At 38.9% G+C, this 23,567-nt stretch overlaps 2 protein-coding genes across 2 annotated transcripts in view; both read left to right on the forward strand.

Annotated features, from left to right (window-relative positions):
- The window catches only part of LOC146451922 (uncharacterized), a 12,914-nt gene extending 9,083 nt beyond the window's left edge, over positions 1 to 3,831 (forward strand). Inside the window, exons 3-5 of the mRNA XM_085098324.1 lie at positions 1,559 to 1,682; positions 2,240 to 2,380; positions 3,297 to 3,831. Coding sequence (XP_084954450.1) covers positions 1,559 to 1,682; positions 2,240 to 2,380; positions 3,297 to 3,637 — 606 coding nt within the window. The 3' untranslated portion in view covers positions 3,638 to 3,831. The remainder of the gene's footprint in view (positions 1 to 1,558; positions 1,683 to 2,239; positions 2,381 to 3,296) is intronic.
- Positions 3,832 to 17,025: 13,194 nt separating this feature from the next.
- On the forward strand, positions 17,026 to 21,678 carry LOC146451923 (vascular endothelial growth factor A-A-like). The gene is made up of 4 exons (XM_085098325.1): positions 17,026 to 17,171; positions 19,609 to 19,732; positions 20,273 to 20,413; positions 21,092 to 21,678. The coding sequence occupies exons 1-4, from the start codon at positions 17,064 to 17,066 to the stop codon at positions 21,430 to 21,432; spliced, it is 714 nt and encodes a 237-aa protein (XP_084954451.1). The 5' UTR covers positions 17,026 to 17,063; the 3' UTR covers positions 21,433 to 21,678.
- Positions 21,679 to 23,567: the final 1,889 nt, after the last annotated feature.

Raw genomic sequence — 23,567 nt, forward strand, 5'->3', positions numbered from 1 at the left:
CTTTGGCCTAATTCGCCGGCAAAATGGAAAACATTAAGAGACCATTGTAACATTGTATTGTTGAAACTGTAGTTTGGTGTAGGAATCAGTCTCAAGTGTGACCGTTTTTACTAAACGTTCACTGCGCAATACTTGAAAGTATGCTGATCAGTATTGTGTTGCACAACTGGATGGTTGAAACATCATAGTCTGGATGAAATTCTAATGCTAACCATTCAAATAAAAACTACTAGGTAGTACTTTTCTGTGGTGCTGTTTATTATGCTGTACAAGGTGATTCTAATTAACTTTTGAGTCTGTGAATGAAATCCGAAAGTGTGACCATGCAAATGAAAGCCACTGAGCAGTACTTTGCTGTGGTGCTTTTTGTTATGCTGTACAATGTGGTTCTAACTTTGGAGTCTGTGGATGAAATCCCAAAATGTGACCCGTATTCACCAACTTATCGCTTTTTCGGAATTTCTCTGCTGTAGTGCGCAAAGATCACTAGTCTGGCTTATAAAATAGCGAAAGACTAAGTATATTCTTAGAACTTAAAAATGTTCTAACATGCAACTGAACGTCGGCAAAGAATAAAATTGCAGGTGTGATTATCTTAGAGCATTCAATTCTCGCCTTAAAATTTTCCGCTAGTGAAAGCCAGGACACAAAAACGCTTAATGCTGAAATATGATGCTGCGATAAATGAGATCCCTTTTGAGCTCTAGGTAAGAATCTATCCCTTGATGAACCAAATGAATTGCTTACGAATGAATTATTTATAACTAACTAATAAGACCGGCTCCTTTCTTTTATAAGTTTACATTTATTCTTTCTTTGAGCGGTTTACAACCGAATGCTTTTCGTTTTTAGTTTTAAAAGACACGCCCTTGCTTTATCGGTAGAAATTAGTTTGTGGCTTTCATTAATTTACATCCAAATGTTTCATAAACAAAACGTCTTTTAGAGGTTAATTGCGTTCGACGTAGAAAGAACGCACTTCTAATACAGATTAGAGTCGAGATTGTATGGGACAGTCAACAAAAAAATGGATATTGGGACGCGTATCTGGCAACCCCCGCAGATTTTGCAGGGGCGGATGACATCATCACCAACTTGGCAAAGGAGAGAGAGCCTGGGATCGAGATCATCGAACGCACTCCCTAATCTTTGATTATTACTAGGATGTATATTAAGACTGGGTGAGGGTTTGTACATCGCATCTTTTAAGAATGGTTATTTTCGGCCAAACCTTTAACCGCGGTCAAACGACTAAAATAAGTAAAGACCGTTAAATGTAAGTTTTTTCTTTGAGGGCTCAAAGATGATAAGTTGTTTTGTGTGTCTGTGAGTTGACTAAATCGTTTTACGGTTTATTAAAAAAGTTTTGTCTTTCTTTACAGTAAGGTATGTGGAGACAAGTATACCCTGTGTTCCTACCAGTCTCCAAGGATGTCATTGCTGAAAAAAAAACTTTGCAGTAAACGCTTGCACCTTTTTTCAAACCACGGCGCTTTCTATCATTGAATCTATACATGAATAGATATCAAGCTAAATCGATTTTTTTTTTCAAACCTAGAACGTTGGTGGTGACATTGATGGCGTTATGGTAGGCCTGGATACGAGAGGGAGGGAATCAAACGGATTAAAATTGAAGGAGAAAAGCAAGCGATTGCTTGGGAAGATAGATTCTAGAGAAAAAGGTAAGTTGAATTTTTCATTCTTTACTTGATGAAATATTTTATATCGGGTACCGATTCCTTACTGGCCTTATTATATTTTAAATCCTTCCAGTATGCAAGGAGTTTGGTTCGAAAAAAAATGTGAGTCGAGTGCGGAATTCAGTCGCATTACTCCGTGTTTTTTACTTTAGACAATTGCGCCACCTCTTCCCCGCGAACAGACACTATTTCGCATTAATACACTATTCTCCCCATAAACATGAACAATGATATTAAAAACTCCAATTCCAGGGATTTGATTGGCCTAGCGACCATGGTATATGAGCCATTATACCATACCCGAGAAATATAGCGAACATTAAATTGGCTTCTGGTTGTTCTTGCAAAGCTAAATCAGCAAGATCCAGCCATATTTCTTAATTGTTGTTAATAAAATAATTATTCCACTCGCGCTTGATGAATTTGAGATGATTATAGCACGCGCCTCGTTGGCTATCTATCATCTCATATCCATCAAGCCCGAGTGGAATAATTATTAAGTATTTTACTCTCTTTCTTCCTGTGTCTCTTCAATACAGAAGTTGTAAAATTGGAGACGAAGTTTTGTCGACCCTACCCCAGCATTGTCAAAGTGGAAGAGCCAGGCATCCGGGGACGATTTTACTGGCCGAGTTTTGTTGAGCTACACCGCTGTGCAGGGGGATGCTATGTAATGTCCGGTAAGTGGGTGCGAAATCCATTTGTAAAGGTACAGTACCTTTCCAGGGAGACTACATGGAAACCATTCTTGGAGACCCAGGGAGAGGAAAAAATCAAAACGGGCGGAAAAAATTCGACAAATCTCTTTTTACTTTTCTTCGTCGAATTTTTTTTCACTCACTCACTCACTCACTCACTCACTCACTCACTCACTCACTCACTCACTCACTCACTCACTCACTCACTCACTCACTCACTCACTCACTCACTCACTCACTCACTCACTCACTCACTCACTCACTCACTCACTCACTCACTCACTCGCTCGCTCGCTCGCTCGCTCGCACACCCACCCACCCACCCACCCACCCACTCACTCACTCACTCACTCACTCACTCACTCACTCACTCACTCACTCACTCACTCACTCACTCACTCACTCACTCACTCACTCACTCACTCACTCACAGGAAGAAGTAAAAGTGTTTTCTAAGAGACGTAACTTTGGCAATTTACAGTACTTGACTTTTTTGCGCAAAATCGACATTTTTCCAGTTTAGGGATCAGTTTGGGTACATGCTGTTCAGTGTTGTAGCTGGCTCTCGTCCTACGCGACGAGAAGGTTTGCTACCAAATAACCAGAAATTACAGAACGGTCCAAAATATAGTTTATTCACTGGTGGTGCAGATAACAATTGTTTAGGCCGTATGAAAAGACAGCAAGGATGCGATGGACAGCGATAAATACATGTCAACGAACTAAATATGGCGGACAGCTAAAAACAGAAAAACGGGCGCGGCAGCTAAGCACTTGCAAGATATACCGCTGACAGGACAGTGTTGCAGCCAGAGCTGTTGATAAACTAACATACGTACCTGTGTCTCTTTTGTACTCTTTATATATCTATGATCCAAATGCTTTTTTGTTCTAATAGAGCTGGTGCACTGCAAAGTAACAGACCAGGAGAGTGTGGCATTCCCAGTTAAGGATATTGTCAGTAAATTGGAACTCACGATTTCTATGCCTAATCACACGGCCTGTTCCTGCGCATGCAAAAAGGTGAATTGCGGCGAGAGAAGACGATACAACGAGGACAGCTGTTCTTGCAAGTGTATTGAAAATGAAAGCAAATGTAAAAATGAGGATAACAAACATTGGGCTGAACAGTCTTGTCAGTGTGAGTGCAACACTGCGTCCAAGCATTGTACTGTGCACGGAGAAAAATGGAGCGACGACTCTTGTCAGTGCGAGCCAGATGACAGCGTGTTCGCTTAGGGCGATTTTGATTTTAGAGGCATTTTGTATGCAACCGTTAAGGTGTGTTATCGCGTGAATTTGTTTACAACTATATAAAAAAATACAAAAGGAAGTCAGCACAAGAGACACTTTTTGTTTGTCTTTTTGTTTTCTTTTCTAGCAGTAATTCTAGCAGTAGTTTGAAAAAAAAAATTGACAAATAAATTTTAAAAAAGGAGGGGATGTCATCTCATGCTTTTGTGTATAAGATGGTAGAAAATTACATTGAAGATGGAACGTTTTCATTGAAATCACAATGATTTCGCATGCCCAAGTTCGCTATTCAGCCTGGACTGAAATTTTATTCCATCGACACGCGATTTTTCACTTTGAGCGCGGTAACGGTCCGGTTAGCTCAAACCGTGATGAAACTTACTTCATGTAATTGCAAACTCTTTTGTTGATGAAGCCGGCCAGATATTTCAGCTCCCCCCTCCTAATCGAGCTAACAATTCAGTCTGGGATGAAATTTGCCGCGATTGCATGGCGGCCATGCAACGGGGCCACTAACTGAGGAGAAACGGAAGGCGATAATGATGAACCTGATACATGGATAACTTAAACCGACAACTGTCAACGGATCTATGTCCTGTTAGCTCTTGCAGTAGTTTTCACTGAATGCCTAAAAAATGTTGTATTTCATTGTTAAAGTTTCCTTGGTAAATGGTGAGCTATGAAACGACGCCAAGGCTGACCAACCCAACAAATAAATTTAGTTAGTTAGTTCTCTCCGCGCCATGAGGCGCATAAGGCTGCAACTTTCGTTTTCCAACCAGTCCTGTCTTTTGCTGCAGTCCTGGCTTCAGCCCAGCTGGTCCACCCTTCTTGTCTGCACTCTCTTTCCACTGTCCTCCTCCACGTGATTTTAGGTCGCCCCACTTTCCTCTTTCCCTCGGGTTGCCACCCCATTGCTACCATACAATCATCGTTCCTGTCTTTTCTAAGCACATGGCCAATCCAGTTCCATCTTCTCCTTCGTGTTTCGTCACTTATCTTTCTCACGCCTGTTATTTCTGAAATTGTGTCGTTTCTCATGCGTTGCGGCCACCATGCTCTCAATATCCGTCTTAAATAAATTTAGTACATTTTTTTAAATTGTAACCGTCAAAACTGCCCGTTTTTTATAATGAAATAATTCTACATTGGCAAGAAATGAACAACGTGATCCCTAAAACAAAGAAAGATGTACTTGATCAGATCATTTGGAAAAATTGTTTTATAAAAATCGATAACGTGTCCGTGTACTATGAAAGTTGGCACCAAGCTGGTGTCACTGAACCCCCGAGCCTTGTGGGTGAAAACAAAACCCGGCTTCTATCTTTTCATGAGTTCTTACAGAAATTTAAGATTAAATGCAACTTCTGCAGTACTTTGGCCTCACTTCTAAAATATTGGGAAAGTGGAAGAATTATTTAAAAGACGAAAATCAAATTAACACGACTAATTTACTTGCCTTTGATAAGATGATTTGCAAAACAATACACAGGTTACTGGTCGAAAACCAAGATTCCAATCCGCCAACGGCAGAGAAAAGGCGGATGGAAATGGGATTCAGCATGGAAGAATGTCAGAAATTTTATTCTATACCATTTGTTGCTACAGAAGAAATAAAACTTTCAATGTTTCAATATAAAATAATTCACAGCATACTTTACACAAAAACTGTTCTTCACAAAATGAAAAAAAATAGAGCATCCTTTCTGTCCTTATTGCACAAATGCGGGGCAAACAGTCACCCATTTATTTGTATCCTGTCCTATTGCTGTTTCCTTCTGGTCCGACTTCACTGGTTGATACCAGTGCGTTTCCAACTTTCTAACTCTACGCAAGAAAGAAATCATGTATGGCATCTTGAATTATTGGTCCTTTTGTTCAGCCCTAAACCATCTTATTCTTATTGGTCAATACCTAATCTATTGTAAAGCAATAAATAGAGTCAATTTTCTTTTTGCCTATTTTAAAGCGTTATTACATCAGAAGATTGAAACAGAAAAATACATAGCATTCAGTTCAAACAAATGCAGCGCACTTTTTACGAAAAATGGGCCAGATTCTTAAATTAACAACTAATTTCAATGTTATTGTTTGTATATTTTTTTTTGTAGTTTAATAGTTCGAATTCTTTAAATGAGATTCATTGTAAGCTTTGTTACATGTAGTTAACAGTGTAATATATATGCCTTATTTTCTCGCATCATTTATATTGTATGTAATATTTTATACCTCAGCTCTTTAATGTGTGTTTGACTGTCAAATAAAGAACTTGAGGAAACTGAAAAATCGTTAACCGTCAAAATGTCCGCTAAAATAAATTGAATTATCATCCATCAAACGGACCTTTCCCTCTTCAAAATGAACCCTCTTGATAATAATAATAATAATAATAATAATAATAATAATAATAATAATAATAATAATAATAATAATAATAATAATAAACTATATTTTATTGATTTATTCACGTGCTATTTTAAGTTTCGCTTGGCTCACAGGTTACGCTACGCGCCCTGTGTTGCTTCCTGATACTGTGCATACAGATAGTTTTACTGCGCATAACATCATCATCATCATCATCATCATTATCATTATTATAAAGGCAGTGTAAACTTCTGGATGCCCAGAACTTAAGCAAACGATGGTTGGGCGGCAGACTGTAGCCAACCTCGCGAAGACTAAACCGTAACAACTTATCACTAACTTCTAACCAAACACTTAAATCCTAATGTTCACTTATATTTTTAGAAAAATCATATGCGCTGAAGCTCTAAAAATGAATCACATCGTAAAACCCTAAAATTACTTTTGGACTAAAATGCTTTGAAAACGTCTGACAGAAAATCCAAACTTCTAATCCAAACTTCTAATTCTAGTTACTATTATTATTATTATTATTATTATTATTATTATTATTATTATTATTATTATTATTATTATTATTATTATTATTATTATTATTATTATTAACAATGATAGTTATGAATGAAAAGAGCCTTAACAAAATTTCCGAATTAGGTTCTCTCGTGATCCGCTGAAGAAGATTGATCTGACCTACAGCGACAATCCGTCGCCGACATGCATTTAAAACTTGCAGAGTTAAAATTTCTATCGGGGAAAATATCTTATGCCGTTAATGGGTTTTTAGTTGAAAGTGTACAATAACTAACTATACAAATGTCAAGGAGTGTATATAAAAAAAAATTAAAAAAAGCGCCGACCGGTTAACTCCATTGGTAGAGCACCGGGCTCCCGTGCGGGAGGTCGTGGGTTCAAACCCCGGCCGGACCAACACTCGGGGTCTTTAAGGATACTTCCTGGGTTCGCGGGTGTCCTTTGGAAAAAAATTCGTACGCGCGCAAGTTTTAATAAACCTCTAACAAACTATATATCATTATAAAGCTTAATAAATGTAGTTTTCTATAAAAAATATAATTTAGCGATTTTTTCCTTTTTTAAGTGCCAGGAGCCAGTAGAACCTCGAATCGACTGATGGTCGTTCCATTGAATTAATCGGTTATCAAACGCCGCGCGAAGAACGAAATCGCTGCACAGTGTTATTCACAAGGCATCAATCAACAAAAAGGTGTCAGGCTTTTTCGAAATTCTGATTGGTTTTTTAGATATCCACGTCTAAAGTTTGAGTAGCAAAAAATATTTGAGGCGTGTTGCGTAAACAGTCGCCAAGGGAAAAATATTTTGAAAATCAAAATTCCCTGACACCGTTTTGTTTGTCATTATTCCTCCAATCTTCTGGCCAAATTTCACGACAATCCGTCAAAACTACATACCCTATTAATTCGTTCGAAGTCGACATACTCTGCCAAAATTCAAGTGCGAGTTTTCGCTCGATAAAGGTTTGCACGAAAAACAAGCCTCCACAGGAGATTATGACACCTCATTAGGTGGCGAGCCAATCGAGCAACAGGACCCCATGGCGTCAACAACAATAGCACAGAATTTCGCGGAAAAAGTATCGCGTTGCAGACACGTTTTAGACTCCGCTGTTGTGATCGAGCGAGATGGGGAAAGTGGCGAAAGGAAAACGTAAAAATAAACCAGGAAAACGGGGAAAAACCAAGGCTAACGAAACCGATTCAAGCGCGTCAGCGGAGAGTTTGAGGAGTGCACTGATATCAGAGATGAAATCTATTGGGTGGGTTGTTCGTTTTGATTGCGTGTAATGTAATTTACGCTTCAAGCTAAAGCGATTATTCATTTCGCATCAAAGGAAATGTATAATGAAAGAAAATCGCATTTTTACTGTTATTTAGGTACGATGGTGATTTCTTCGTAAGAAATCTTCAAGATAGCCAAAAAAGGGCCACGTAGAACGCGCTATCTCCAGTATTACACGTGGGCTCATGCGCTTCTGGTGAGTTCAATTTCATCGGTCTAATTCTGCTGATTTTATGCCAATGTTTCATTACAAACGCGCAGTAAAACGTTATGTGGTTTTATCTCGCTTCAGAAGAAAGAAATCGGCCCAGAGGATGCAGAATATGATATTTGATATTTTCACAGGACGCTTGCAAAGTTACCCTGCAGGACTTTTGCACGGCAATCGACCTCTGTGTATTTGATCCAATAACAGTGGATAAATTTGAAGGCCGCTGCTCCAGTTCTTCGTGATCACCTTCGACAGAACCTTCAACGTCGACTAGAGTTTCTTGATCGAACCAAGAGCCTTTGTTGCTCTCTGCAAGATCACGTTTTCTATCTTCGCTGAAACCTATCTTTCCCTTTTTCTTAGGCCCTGGCTTCTTCCAGGATTTTATCCACGGGCTCTTTTCGTTTTTTGATGACTTTTCCATGTGGGAAGCGCGAAGAATATGAAATTCGACGTGAGAAATTTTCTGCAGGCGAGATGTAAACAAAATATGCTTATTTCTGAAATAAGAGCTCCCGGATGAAGCGTTTTGCCGCGAAAATTCCTCTGGGGCGTCTCGCACTAAGAAGATTATGACACCTTTTTTATTTATTTACTTTTATATGGAAATACGTTTTCCTAAATATCTCGCGCTTTTTTTAATATTTTTCAATTTTTTTTTCAGTAAATGTTAGATAAAATCTCCAAATTCTATTTGGTCGAAAAAAATGTTTTTTCACTTTATCACCCTATCGAACCCAGGAAGTACCCTTAAATAACTGAGGAGAAAGTGCTGCCTTTGTAATGACATCTGCAAATGGTTAGACTTTCTTGTCTTCTCGGATAAGGACGATAAATCGTAGGTCCCGTCTCACCACCCTTGTTTGTAAATAACTCTGTGGGACGTTAAAGAACCCACTCACTGTTAACAAAGAGTAGGGGACGTAGTTCCCGGTGAAGAGTGAAGACTTCATTGAAAAATAAATAAAAATGTAACCAATTAACAAGCATACAATTAAATCCACTATTCATGATCACAATTTGGTCCCCGTTTCTATTGATTCTGCCTCTTCGTAACAAAACATTTTTTTTGTGAAAACGGGCATTCTGTTTAATCCATCCTCGGAAATACAGCCGGCGAAAATAACTGCCATCTTTATTAATGAAATATTCTCCTTATGCAAATAAAGATGTTTTATATTTCTCGGTCATGAATTTTAAAATATTTAAGAGGCTGTCCGCGTTGGAACGGATAAGGCAAATTTCGGATTTTCACCGATTTTGCTGATTTTTTCTATGAAGATCAATTATTGTATCTCATAAACAAATATCACATTTACTTGGCTCAATGCGATTTTTTACATTGTTGGCGAGACGGTTTAGGAGGTGACCTCAAAACTAACCAATTTACCTTTGGGGACTCTACAATTTATCTATACATTGCCGGTGCTGCCAAAACGTCATTTCTTGCTCGCTGACGAGCCACGAGTTCCCGCTGTCCGGCCCAAAATCAGCTCTGCTTCGGTAATATCGCCTCATTTTGATAAGTGACAGCTCGCCAAATGCGCCGATATATTTGAGTTGCTTTCGGAAAGCAAAACAAAGCTCTACTTGTCTCTGCTGGATCCACAACGAGTCCGTAATTTTTCATGCAGGAAACAACTGGATAGAATAGCAGACATTTTGAAGCATTGCCGACCTTTCGGAATGTGCTAGGAGGGTTTTCACAAAATATTCAAATTGAAACACCTCTGGGTCTTAATTGAATAAGACTGAAATGAACACATATGTTGATAAAAAAAAAACCACTGCGTCACAAAACGTAAAGAAAAAAGGAACTTTCTCCCCAACTGATTCTTTGTCTTGGAGAGAATTTTTAGCTACTGATTTTATTCATACATACTGAGTAAAGGTAACGCTTTAAATTGAGCGTGGAATGAATATCGAATATATACCTTGAAATGAACAACTGTCAGTCACGCAAAACAAACACTGCTATAGCACATCGTGGGAAAGAAAAAAAGTTCAAGAGGTTTCAATTAAAATACCAATAAAAGGATAGATCTTCTCTACAATATGGCTAACTGGTCAGAAATATTTACATAGTGATTATTATTGTATTTCCAAAAGAGTTCGGTTCAGAAATGTGTCTATCGGTCTGACGGCTTTATGTTTAGTTTCGATCGAAATCCGTGAATATTAGCGAAATCGCAGAGTTCTGTACGGCACGTAGCGTAAAGTGCCCACAAATTTTATCCCGTACATTTGATTGGTGTTAGTGCTTTTGAGTTAAAATAAACTTGACCCCAAGTCAGGTCCCACTTTTGTGAAAATAGGCTTTAACTACATGTATGTCACGTTTAATGCATTCTGGAGTTTAGGAGGAAGTATTTTGAAAAAATTGTAACTCAGTCAAAATTTCACAGAAAACAAAAGTTATACATTTAAATTGTTATTGACAAATAGAACTTCAAATTATGTGTAAAATATTCAAGCTGTTTGAGCAAGGAATGACGTTTTGGCAGCACCGGCAATGTATAGATAAATTGTAGAGTCCCCAAAGGTAAATTGGGTAGTTTTGAGGTCACCTTCTAAACCGTCTCGCCAACAACGTAAAAAATCGCATTGAGCTCAGTAAATGTGATATTTGTTTATGGAATATAATGATCAATGTTCATAGAAAAAAAATCAGCGAAATCGGTGAAAATCCGAAATTTGCCTTATCCGTTCTAACGCGGACAGCCTCTTAACACTGTTGTTATTTGTATCTGGATTGGAAAAAAAATTATTTCAAATATTTTCGGCATAGAAAACTGCTCCTGCTCAAAGAATTGAGAGTGATATATTGTACACAACATGAGTTAATAATGTTTTGAATTATATCCGAATCAACAAGCGAAGCACTATTAGTTAATTTATGTGATGTATGGAAGTAGTTGCCTGAGGGAGGATGGAGGGGGGGTTACTTCTTTATATAAGTTCCATTTAACAAATCGGCGGCAGTTTTCTATGGTCTATACTCTTATAGACCATGAAATGACGTTTAAAATGTTCAAAACTCAAGTGGAACCACGTGCCACAGGCGAGTGGTTTCACTGACAAGTTTTGGACAATTCATGGCGTCATTTTATGGTCTATTTGAGTATAGACCATAGAAAACTGCCGTCGATTTGTTTTTTACAATAACATGGAAAAAGGATGAGCGGAATTGGCTATTTTTTTCGTTGAAAAAGCGCACACGCTACATTTGACGTCATTTTTATTGTCTGTACTCTTATAGACAATAGCTACGAGCCAATCAGCGCGCGGGAATTTGGACAGTTATTGTAAAAAGTTATATGCGGCGCCAAATTTGAGTATGGTTTTTGAAACGTTTTGGCCTGAAATAGGGTATAGATTTAATCCATTTTTGCCTGAAAGTCTGACGGAAACCATGTCTGAAAATAGGTATGAACTTTGGAGGCAGGTTTTCGAAAACGAAAAACTATTGTAGTTTTGTACTTGCCTAAAATCTATTACCAAAAATTCAATTTTTGATGATTTTCAAATCCAACAAAAGACATTAAGTTAGTTTGTACGAAAAACAACCTGCAATCCATAGAAAATGGATAATAAAAATAGCATTTCCCCGCCCCACTCCAGGTCTGAAAAAGGATACCGGAAAATTGGAAAATTGCATATTTTGTTCTGAAATAGAGTCAGGGTTTGGAAAGCCGAGCCGCAAGCCCCCACCAAAAATCCCCCCCCCCCCCTACCTCCTCCACGGGAGTGGATAAAATGGAGGTAATTAAGCTTCCATTCAAAATCAATAACTATAGTATGATGGTGTATCCGATTCACTTGGTACTTACCCATTTCTCAAACTGAAATAAAAGCCGCAATCAAAAAAGCTTAAGAGTAAGAAAGCACCAGGAGTTGATAGAATTCGAAATGAGATGTTAAAATGTGGTGGAGATAAATTGATTCCAATATTATTCAAGTTATTTAATCTTATTGTAAATTCAGGAATATATCCAGATATTTGGACAAAGGGAGTGATTACCGCTATTTATAAATCTGGCGATAGCTCTAATCCCTCTAACTATAGAGGTATTTGTGTGGGTTGTTTAGGTAAAATGTTTTGCTTTATCCTTAACTCAAGACTTCACCTATTGTTAAAAAATAACAATCTTTTACATAATTCTCAAATCGGTTTTCTTCCTGGAAATAGAACAGCTGATCATATTTTCGCTTTACGCACGCTGATTGACAAATAGGTAACTAATACACATTAAGGAAAATTATTTTGTTGTTTTGTGGACTTTAGGGAAGCTTTTGATTCCATTTGGCATCCGGGCTTGCTAAAGCGTTTACCCGATTATGGAATAGGCGGCCAATTTTTCAACCTTATTACTAACATGTATTCCAAATCAGAATACTGCGTCAAAGCTGATACTATGATATGAGATCTGAGTATTTTTATTATAACAGAGGGGTGCGCCAAGGTTGTATCTTATCACCCCTTTTATTCAACCTCTATTTAAACGATATTCCTTCGAGATTAGAAAATACCCAGGTTTAGACCCCATTACCTTGCCTAACGGCTTACGGCTAAATCTGCTTTTAAATGCAGATGACTTAGTACTAATTTCTACTAGTGCAGTGGGTTTGCAAAGAAGTATTAACTCCCTACATCAATTTTGTAAAGAATCCTTGATGTCTGTCAACACTCCAAAATCCAAAGTAACGATTTTTCAGAAACAATGTAGAAAGTCCATTTTAGAAAAAAATTCTTTCTTCCTAGCCTATTCGTATCTAGGATCTACGATTTCTAGTAACGGTAGTTTCATAATGTCTATACAAAAGCCTGTTGAAAAAACAAGACGTGCTATCTTTGCGACTAAGCGTTTTTTGGATTATTGTAAATTTCAACTCAAGATTTGTAACAAATTATCCGATAGTCTTGTTTTACCTATCTTACTCTATAATTCAGAAGTCTGGTGAGCCTATGATAATATGAATCTTCAAATATGGGAAAACGATCCAGTTGAACGACTCCATTCGCAATTTTTCAAATATTATCTTGGGCTTAACAAACGGGCACCCAATGTGGCGGCACGAAATGAAGTAGGAAGATTCTCTCTGAAATCGCGTATTTATCGTAATGTATTACAGTTTTGGTTACACCTTAAAGCTTTGCCCGATGACCATACAGCTAAGCAATGCCTATATATCTCGAAAAATCTTGCCCTATCAAACGATCAAAGCTACATGAACTCAATAAGTACGCTATTGATGAAATATAATCATACAACAAGTGCTAGTTTTTCTATTACTAACAAGAATCCCAACTCATTGAAACAATATGTATCCACTCTTTTTTCGAATATAGAGAAAGACCCTAAAGCGCATCAAATGAAACTTATTAAGATGAATACTAAACTTATTTTTTATTCCAAATTTATAAATAATATCAACGGTTCTGATTGCTATGACCTGGCAAAGAATATGAGACACAGGAGAACCCTTGCCAAATTTAGAGTTGGAAACCATAACCTTCAAATTGAAAAAGGTAGACATACAAAGCCTTTAACACCAAGAGAGTTAAGGAGCTGCGAATGCTACCATTCAAAAAATGTAGAAGATGAGTGTCATTTCTTTTTCGACTGCGTCTCATGTGCTGATTTACGGAACAACTTATTTTGCGACATTAGAGAATATTGTGAAAGTTTTAAGAATTTATTAGACGAAGATCTAATTGCATTTTTCTTCAATAGCGTAGACGCCGTGATTTGTAAAAAAAAGGAGCCATTTTATATATGAAGCGTCCTTGAGGCGTGATGATTTGTTAATCCGTAACTTGTAATTATTATATCTATCATCGGTGTTGCAATACCGTTAATGTTATATGGGAATGCCAATAAAATATGTTAAAATATGTTATGATGGAATATTGATTAAAAATTCACTTCTCTCCGCACAAACGCCCCTAAAGGCGGGCCGCGATAAGAGGCGACTGTTTTTCAACGGATAATTGCGATCGAAAGCATTTTTACCAGTTTCACTATATGTCGGCTATATCACGCGATTCATTCGTTTGGAAATTTTCGAAAACGGTTATATACATAAATACATACATGCATACGTTATTTTAAGAGTAGTTTATTGAAAAGTAGCTATTAAGCTAATGTCTTAGGATACAAAACAATATAAAAACAAGCAAAAAGTAAATAAATAAATAAAATACAAATGTACTCTTGCAAATATTCTAAATACAAGAAAAATATGCTCGAAATGAGTTATTTTGAAACCTCAATCGTCCAACCACAAACCCGTTGACAGGAACTCGCGGCTACCAGCTGTGTTAATTGTTCTCTGTTTTTTTTTTCCAAATATAGAAAATTGATCAAATTTATCAAGATGAAAACTCTCTTGTGAGCTAGTAAGGGTTATTGAACACGAGATTTCCAAAAACATTTATGACGGATTTGTAAATACAGTCGCACCTGTATTAAGCGGCACCGCATCAAGCGGCCACCAGTTTTCAAATCAATTCCCTAAACTAGATACGTGAGTCGCAAAACCTCGCAAAGCTAGGGCTGGTTGAAAAGCCCTCTTTACTCGTATTGTAGCATCAAATGAGGAGATTTAAAAGGTTTCTGAACATAGCAACTATTTTGAGGAGCACGGTGAAATCTATTTCTGACACGACGAAATGTACAACGGGCGGACCGACACTGTAGAAAGAGGATGCGGACGGCGGAGGCAGATGGCGGATGGCACGTGGCGGATGGGGCCTAAAAAAGAAAAAGAAAAAGGAACTAGTAGGATGTTGATACTGTTAAATTTATTGGTTAATTATCACCTTCTAAGAAATGCTAGCTTTGGCTATTATTTTTAATTTAAATTACAGTGCGACGCGCCTTACCGTGGCCACCCAGCAAACTTTTTTTTTTACAAGTTAGCCATAAAATACTAAACGACATGTTTTTAATAATTCGTTGTTGCGTGACTTGCCTGTTGGATTTCGCAAGGAGACGTGACCGTTCGCGTATCCTGATTGGCTAACTTGTAAAACAAAGTTGTTTGGGTGGCCACGTTAAGGCGCGTCGCACAGTAATTTATATCTTATTGTCAGTCAAACAGCGAAAACGCTATAGAATGTTTCTTCTCGTTTTTCAACCAAATCAGTGGAACTCCGTACATTAGTGCGACACACCATTTGGCAAAACAGTACGTTCACATTCATGAACACTTACGGGATAATCTGATTAACGGGAAACTTTACTGTATGAGCTCTTCTTAGGCATTATAGATTGGAAATCGTGGTTATTGCCCGGGGGGGGGGGGGGGTTACTCCCCGGAATTCTTGGTGGGGGTGTGCCGCCCGGGTCTTCAAATCCCGACCCTATTTCAGACCTTAACATGCCATTTTCCACACGCGTTTTCAGACCTGACCTTTAAAATTCATACCCGTTTTCAGATCTGATAATTATGCATCAGTGCCGAACGGAAGTTGACGCAAGGAGCAAAAGTAAGCTGGAATGACATAGTTTATCTATTTCTTTTTCTCGCTATCAGTTAGTCGTTCCAGTTACGCACTGAGAAGAAAAATATGTTTGTAAGCTTTCGTAAATGTTCCCCGCCCCAAAAACCCGACCCGATTTCAGACCGTAATTGTCAAAATCTATACCCTATTTCAGACCAAAACGGCTCAAAAACCATACCCTTTGGGGCGGCACATACCTATATACCTTATATAGGGGAGTACCCCCCCCCCCGGGGGTTATTGTTTCGAACAGGGAACGTAGTTCCCGGTGTTGTGGTGTGGTCTTTGTGTGTATACTCTCATTAACCGAAACGATCCGTTGGGTGCCCCTGTAAAAATAATTGTTGCGGTGACTGTGTTTCGTCGTCTTTTCTTGCGGTCATGCGATGTTCATTAATTTTTTTTTTTTTTCGCGGTGTTGCGGTGTTCAGAGGCTCCCCATGCCCCCCTCCGCGACCGTTCAAATACGGAACCCGTAAAATATTCCCAGAGAAAAAAAAGGGACATTTTTCAAACACGAGAAATTCATGTTCGTTTCAGTGAGGGACCACAAACAAAATCGCGATGATTGTTCAAGGGCAAACTGATTAGCGACCGGCTCTGCTCTAAATCAAAACTTGTGTGCAAATTTAAAGGGAAGAAAATGACACGTTCGCAAATCCTACGCAGGGAAATCTTTGGACTTCTTAAAATAATTTTTAATAACTTGTATCGATCTGTCTGTTCGAACAAAAACCACGATTTCCAATCTATAATACCTAACAAGAGCTCATACAGTACTTTTCCCGTTAATCAGATTATCCCGTAAATGTTCATGTTGTTTTGCCGGATGGTGTGTGGTACTAATGTACGGAGTTCCACTGCAAACTCAGACTGATTTGGTTGAAAAACGAGAAAAAACATTCTATAGCGTTTTCGCGGTTTGACTGACAATAAGATATAAATTAATTGAAATTAAAAAAAAAAAAATAGGCAAAGCTAGCATTTCTTAAAAGGTGACAATTAACCAATAAATTTAACAGTATCGTCTTCCTATTTTCTTTCTTTCGTTCTTTTTTCTTTTTTTTAAAAAAGCCCCATCCGCCATCCGCCATCCGCCGATCCGCCATCCGTCATCCGCCATCCGCCGTCCGCATCAGCCTTTCCGTCTCCATATTTTCCAGAGTCCCCTAGTAGGGTTATTTTTTAACAAAGTTGTACTATAATTTAAAATTCCATCAATATAAATATGTTTTTTTTCGCTCAAAGTGACATTAAAAATAGGTGAAACCGCGGTCGCTAGTATTAAGCGTATTTAAAATAGGGTCGTTTTGTTTAAAAAAAAAAACATGGGAGGTACTCCGAATTATCAGATCTATATAATAATTCATGCCGAATATACATGCTAATTTTACAAAAATATTTCTTTTATTAACCATCTGCGTTTCCGCAGATTCACCAATATATATCAGTCAACTTTGTTTTGTGTTTAAACAGCCTTCACACAGCACGGGAACTAATTCACGACAGCACAAATGGCGGCGGTTGTAAATTTGCTGAGTTTGTACTCCATTTTGTTGTCAATTTTGGCGACTCCTGCTACGATCTCTGCACGTCTCGTCAGGCCAAAGACTAACTTAAAGGTAGGAAGGAAAACTTGTAAGGCGTTGTAAGTGGCGAGTGACTGAATTTCAATATTATTATTTGACATAGAGTTTGCTTATGACATCCTCTTCTAGCATACAAGCAATTGATTTGAATTTGATCTCAACGGCGTTCTATGGCCTAATTCACCGGCAAAATGAAAAACATTGAGAGACTATTGTAACATTGTACAAGTGCATTGTTGAAACTGTAGTTTGGTGTAGGAATTTCTCAAGTGTGACTATTTTACTAAAAGTTTACTGTGCAATACTTGAAAGTATGCTGTTTATTGTGTTGTACAACTGGATGGTTGAAACATTATAGTCTGGATGAAATCCTAATGTGTGGCCATTCAAATGAAAGCTACTGAGCAGTACTTTTCTTTGGTACTGTTTATTGCGCTAACAAGATGATTCTAATCAACTTTTGAGTCTGTGGATGAAATCCAAAAATGTGACCATTCAAATGAAAGCTACTGAGCAGTACATTCCTGTGGTGCTGTTTACAGTATGCTGTACAATGTGGTTCTAACTTTGAGTCTGTGGATGAAATCCCAAAATGTGACCCGTATTCAACTTATCACTTTTTCAGAATTTCTCTGCTGTAGTGCGCAAAGATTACAAGTCTGGAATAGCGAAAGACTGTGTATATTCTTAGGCAAAGAAAAAAAGAATAAAATTGCAGGTGTAGTTATCTTAGAGCATTCGATTCTCGCCTTAAAATGTTCCGCGAGTGAAAGTTAGGACACAAAAAATGCTTAACGCTGAAATATGTTGCTGCGATAAATGAGATCCCTTTTGAGCGCTAGCTCAGAATTTATGTTTTGATGAATCAAATGAATGGCTTACGAATGAATTATTCATAACTAACTAATAGGGCCGGCCCCTTTCTTTTATACGTTTACGTTTATTCTTTTTTGAGAGGTTTACAACCGAATGTTTACTCGTTTTTAGTTTAACGGACACGCCCTTACTTTATCGGTAGAAATAACTATGTGGCTTCCATTAATTTAACGTCCAAATGTTTCATAAACAAAACGTCTTTTAGAGGTTAATTGCGTTCGAGGTAGAAAGAACGTACTTCCAATACAGATTGGAGTCGAGATTGTATGGGACAATCAATCAACCAATGAATGGATCTTGGGACGCGTGTCTGGCATCCCCCCGCAGATTTTGCAGTGGGGGGGGGGGGGGGGGTGACATCATCAACTTGACAAAGGAGAGAGAGCCTGGGATCGAGATCATCGAACGCACTCCTTAATCTTTGAATATTATATATTACTACAGCCGAAGCTCTCGTAAGCGACCACCTCGGGAATTGGAAAAACTGGTCGTAACTACAGCTGGTCGCTTACAAGAATGCAATCTCGTAAGCGACCAAAAGCTGAAACAATAGAAGCTGGTCACTTACTAGAGCTTTTAGCATAAAGCTTTCTACCTCGCGGTCTCAGGGTAACACTCTTGATCCAGCCGTAAATCATCTCGAATTTTAGATTCGAGGTCTTTATCTACGAACTTTATTAGGCAGTGCTATATTACTGTAAATGTGATCACGAAGTGTACACTTATGCCGTAATACGCATCAGAATCTTTGAGTCAGTCGCTTACGAGAGCTTAAAAACAAAGGAAAAGACCAGTTGGTAATTCCCAAAAGTGGTCGGGGTGGCTTATGGGAGGAATCGATTATGAGAGCTTTTGATTACAGCTTAAGTGACAGTTCAAACGGGGTTTCACAATGGTGGTCGTAACTAGAGCTGGTCGCTTACGGTATACGAGAGTGGTCTCAAGGAGACCTTTGACTGTAGGATGTATATTAAGGGTCATTAAAGGGGAAGTATCACGAAAATATGATGTCATTTCAAAACCCAAAAATGTTTGTCTGACAACAGAAACAAAAAATAATTGTCTAGTTTTGTTATAAATTATCAACCCAGTGCAATAAAACTGTCGATTAGTGCCTCTGGCCAGAGACAGAGTAGGTCGGAATGGATTAAAACTTGAAAAATATTAGGCTAATGTTTTTCAAGTTTTCGTATTTTTGTTTCCAAATTGCGCTTGAGCAGAGTACGAGTTGTTCCTTTCAAGAATTGACTTGCTTCCTCTGCTCTCGTTGTTGTAGAATTATTTTGTAGCTATGTGAAGGTCTTATTTCACCATTTTTAACAAAAGAGGTCAAAAACCCCATGATACTTCCCCTTTAAGATTGGTTGAGGGTTTGTGCATCGCATCTTTAAAGAATGGTTATTTTCGGCTAAACCTTAAACCGCGTTATGATGATGATGAACATAAGAAATACAAGAGAGAAGTATCGGGGCTTAAAAAAGTTAAAGATTTGACCATAAAGCATTTGGGATCCATGAATTCAAACCAAGGCGCTTTCTATCAGTGAATCAATGTATCAACAGATATCAAGCCAAATCAATTTTTTCAAACCTAGAACTTTGGTGGTGACATCGATGGCGTTATGGTAGGCCTGGATACAAGAGGGAAGGAATCAAACGATTTTAAATTGAGGGAAAAAAGCAAGCGATTGCTTGGCGAGATAGATTCTCGAGAGAAAGGTAAGCTGGATTTTTCATTCATTTCTTGGTAAAATATTTTATACCGGCCGCTGAGTTCCTTACTGGCCTAATTATATTTTAAATCATTTCAGTATGCAAGGGGTTTTGTTTAAAAAAAATGTGAATTCAGTCGCATTATTCCGTGTTTTTTACTTTAGACAATTCTCTTCTCCGCGAACAGACACTATTTCGCATTAATTCACTATTCTCCCCATAAATATGAACAATGATATTAAAAACTCCTATTCCAAGGATTTGATTGGCTTAGCGGCCATGGTATAGGAGCCATTATACCATGCCCCAGAAATATAGCGACCATTAAATTGTCTTCTGGTTGTTCTTGTAAAGCGAAATCAGCAAGATCTAGCCATAATTGCTGTTAATAAAATAACATACTCCACTCGCGCTTGATGGATTTGAGATTTTTTTAGCCAACGAGGCGCGTAGCGCCGAGCTGGCTATCTATCATCTCATATCCATCAAGCTCGAGTGGAACAATTACTAAGTATTTCACTCTCTTCCTGTGTCTCTTCAATACAGTAATCGTAAAATTGGAGCCGAAGTTTTGTCGACCGTACCCCAGCATTGTCAAAGTGGAAGAGCCAGGCATCCGGGGACGATTTTACTGGCCGAGTTTTGTTGAGCTACACCGCTGTGCAGGGGGATGCAATGTAATTTCCGGTAAGTGGGTGCGAAATACAGTACAATTTCAGGGAGACTATGTGGAAACCATCCATGGAGACCCATGGACGAGGGAAAAGTCAAAACGGCCGGAAAAAAATTCGACGAATTCCTTCTTACTTTCCTTGGTCGAGTTTTTTCCCCGAATTTTTTTCAGCTTGCGTGATCACAGGAAGAAGTAAAAATTTTCTGAGAGACGTGATTTTGGTAATTCACAGTACTTGACTTTTTTGCGCAAAATCAACATTTTTTTCAGTTTAGGGACCAGTTTGGGTATATGCTGTTGTAGCTGGCCTCTCGTCCGGCCTACATGACGAGAAGATTTGCTACCAAATAACCAGAAATTACAGAACGGTTCCAAATGTGGTTTATTCACTGCTGTAGCAGATACTCCTTACTTCCTGAGTCCTGAGATAACAATTGTTCAGACCGTATAAAAAAAACCCAGCAAGGATGCGATGGACAGCGATAACTACAAACTTGAAGTACGTGTCAACGAACTAAAAATGGCGGACAACTAAAAACAGGCAAAAACGGGCGCAGCAGCTAAGCACTTGCAAGACATACCGCTGACAGCACAGTGTTGCAGTCAGAACTGTTGATAAACTAACGCACGTACCTGTATCTCTTTGGTATTCCGTATATATCTATGATCCAAATGCTTTTATGTTCCAATAGATTTGGCGCACTGCAACGTAACAGACCAGGAGAGCGTGGCATTCCCAGTTAAGGATATTGTCAGTGATATGGAACTCACGATTTCTATGCCTAATCACACAGCCTGTTCCTGCGCATGCAAAAAGAAGCCGTGCGGCGAGAGAAGACGATACAATGAGGAGAGGTGTACATGCGAGTGTATTGAAAATGAAAGCAAATGTAAAAATGAGGATAACAAACATTGGGTTGAACCGTCTTGTCGGTGTGAGTGCAACACTGCGCCTAAGCATTGTACTGTGCACGGAGAAAAATGGAACGACAACTCTTGTCAGTGCGAGCCAAATGGCAGCGTGTTCGCTTAGGGCGATTTTGATTTTAGAGGCATTTTGTATGCAGCCGTTAAGGTGTGTTATCGCGTGAATTTGTTTGCAACTATATAAAAAATACAAAAGGAAATCAGCACAAAAGATACTGAGGGAGCCCATTCCTTATAAGCCCGGTGGCTTCCCATGGGCTTCCTCGCCATTAGTGTTTAAATAATAATAATTTGCATTTGTACGCTTTTTTTTATGGCAAAACAATAAACTGAAACTGAAATTAAATGCTAACAGTCTTTTTGTTTTCTTTTCTAGCAGTAATTCTAGCAGTAGTTTGAAAAAAAAAATAGACAAATAAATTTTAAAAAAAGGAGGGGATGTCATTTCATGCTTGTGTGTGTAACCCGCGCCATATCCGTAAGCATTGTCCTGGATCGAACTTTTGAATACAGAGGATCACACAACCCCAGGGGGGGGGGGGGGGTACTCCCTTGTATGGGCTGTATAGGTATGTGCGGCGCCAAAGGGTATGGTTTTTCGGCTGTTTTGGTCATAAATAGGGTAAGGGTTTTGGGAAGCGGGCCGCACACCCCTACCCAATTTTTTTTTGGAGTACCCCCTCCCCCCCGGGGCACATAACGCACAAACAAACTGCATGTTCTGAACACTTCTCATTGCCCGAATCTCGTGTAGTAGAAATGCACGCGCCAGACGTCGCTTTACGTGTAAATAAACCAAACTGACAAGGATTTGACAAGATCACGTGATATCTTTAATTTACTGAGGCGTCTGGGAGAATATCTTGCACCAGAAAAACTACTTAATTTTAGTTTCAGCACTGTCAAAATGGTTCCACTCCGGGAAAAGTTAAGCAATAGTAAGGTTGGTGGTTTGTCATTGGTTATAAAAGTGTTATGATTTGCACGCGATGTGCGTGATATGGGTCACACAATCTGAAGATCTTGAACTTTGAACCCTGCCTACTCTCATGCCTCAGTTGGCCAGGCCCCTATAGTCAACTCTTGTCTTGCGGACACCTCGGCATTACAGACACCCCGATAACACGGACACCAGCTAGATCCCCGAAAAAAAAATGGATGTTTGACTGAAATAAATTCCCGCTAATACGGACTCTCGCTATTAAGGACAGTAACACGCGGTCCCGAGATTGTCCGTATTAAAGGGAGTTGTATTTAGTACCGGGGGGGGGGGGGGTGGGAATTCCCCTATATAAGCTATATAGGTATGTGCGGCCCCAAAGGGTATTGTTTTTGAGCCGTTTTGGTCTGAAAACGGGTAGAGATTTTGACAATTACGGTCTGAAATCGGGTGTGGTTTTTAAGGGAATCACGAGGGCGTATAAACGGTATTTGTCATTTCAGCTCCAAATGAATAGAAGAGAAAGAGAAGTATCCAAAATATATCATTCGAGCTAAATTTTCGGGTGAATTTTACCAATTCTCTTGACTTCGGCACTGATGCGAAGCTTATTTACGCTACAAGCCAGGTCTGAAAACGGGTGTGGAAAATGGCATGTTTTGGTCTGAAATAGGGTCAGGATTTGGAGAACCGGGCGGCACACCCCAAACAGGAATTCCGAGGAATACCCCCCGGGGGTGCCATACTATGCACTATACAGTTCAAGACTGTATTCTCGAAGTTAAAGATGTGAAAGCTGCTGCGGCTCAACGGAGACGCTTTCCGTTTGGGCGAAAATTTCGGTTCAACCGGATTGAAATAGAAACGGAACGTGTGGGTCAGCTCGGATCAAACGGTAATTTCTCGGAACAAACAGACGATCTTAATATGGGGTGTTTTCACATGACGTCACGGCGGCCATGTTGGTGTCCCAAACTAAACTTCTGGGAATTGAACTCTATTTTTATGCAAATACTTCCTTTTGTTTCAGTAAACCAATATGGCCGGTAGTCACGTGAATGAAAACACTCTATAGGGGTACTCCACTTTGTTCACTTTGCTGTCTTCTTGTGCTACAATTGCGCCATCACGATCGCTATTTGCTCTTCCACTGAGACTGCAAGTTTGGACCAAATGGAGAAAAGTCTTTCCATTTGACACGGAACATTTCCGGAGTTTCCATTCGAAAATTTTGGCATCCCAAGTTAACGGTAATTTAATTAACGGACTGGGGCGAGTGCATGCGCAAAAGGCACACTCTC

Source organism: Pavona decussata, unplaced genomic scaffold (genome assembly GCF_977016875.1).
Source record: "Pavona decussata unplaced genomic scaffold, jaPavDecu1.1 SCAFFOLD_381, whole genome shotgun sequence".
Lineage (NCBI taxonomy): Eukaryota > Metazoa > Cnidaria > Anthozoa > Scleractinia > Agariciidae > Pavona > Pavona decussata.

What these genes read in the sequence shown, in the direction of transcription:
- LOC146451923 (XM_085098325.1), top strand. Translation starts at nt 17,064, where the DNA reads ATGGCGGCGGTTGTAAATTTGCTGAGTTTGTACTCCATTTTGTTGTCA. An exon ending in GGCCAAAGACTAACTTAAAG is followed by an intron (nt 17,172 to 19,608) that starts GTAGGAAGGAAA and finishes TTTCAAACCTAG; the next exon opens with AACTTTGGTGGTGACATCGA. An exon ending in GGGATGCAATGTAATTTCCG is followed by an intron (nt 20,414 to 21,091) that starts GTAAGTGGGTGC and finishes ATGTTCCAATAG; the next exon opens with ATTTGGCGCACTGCAACGTA.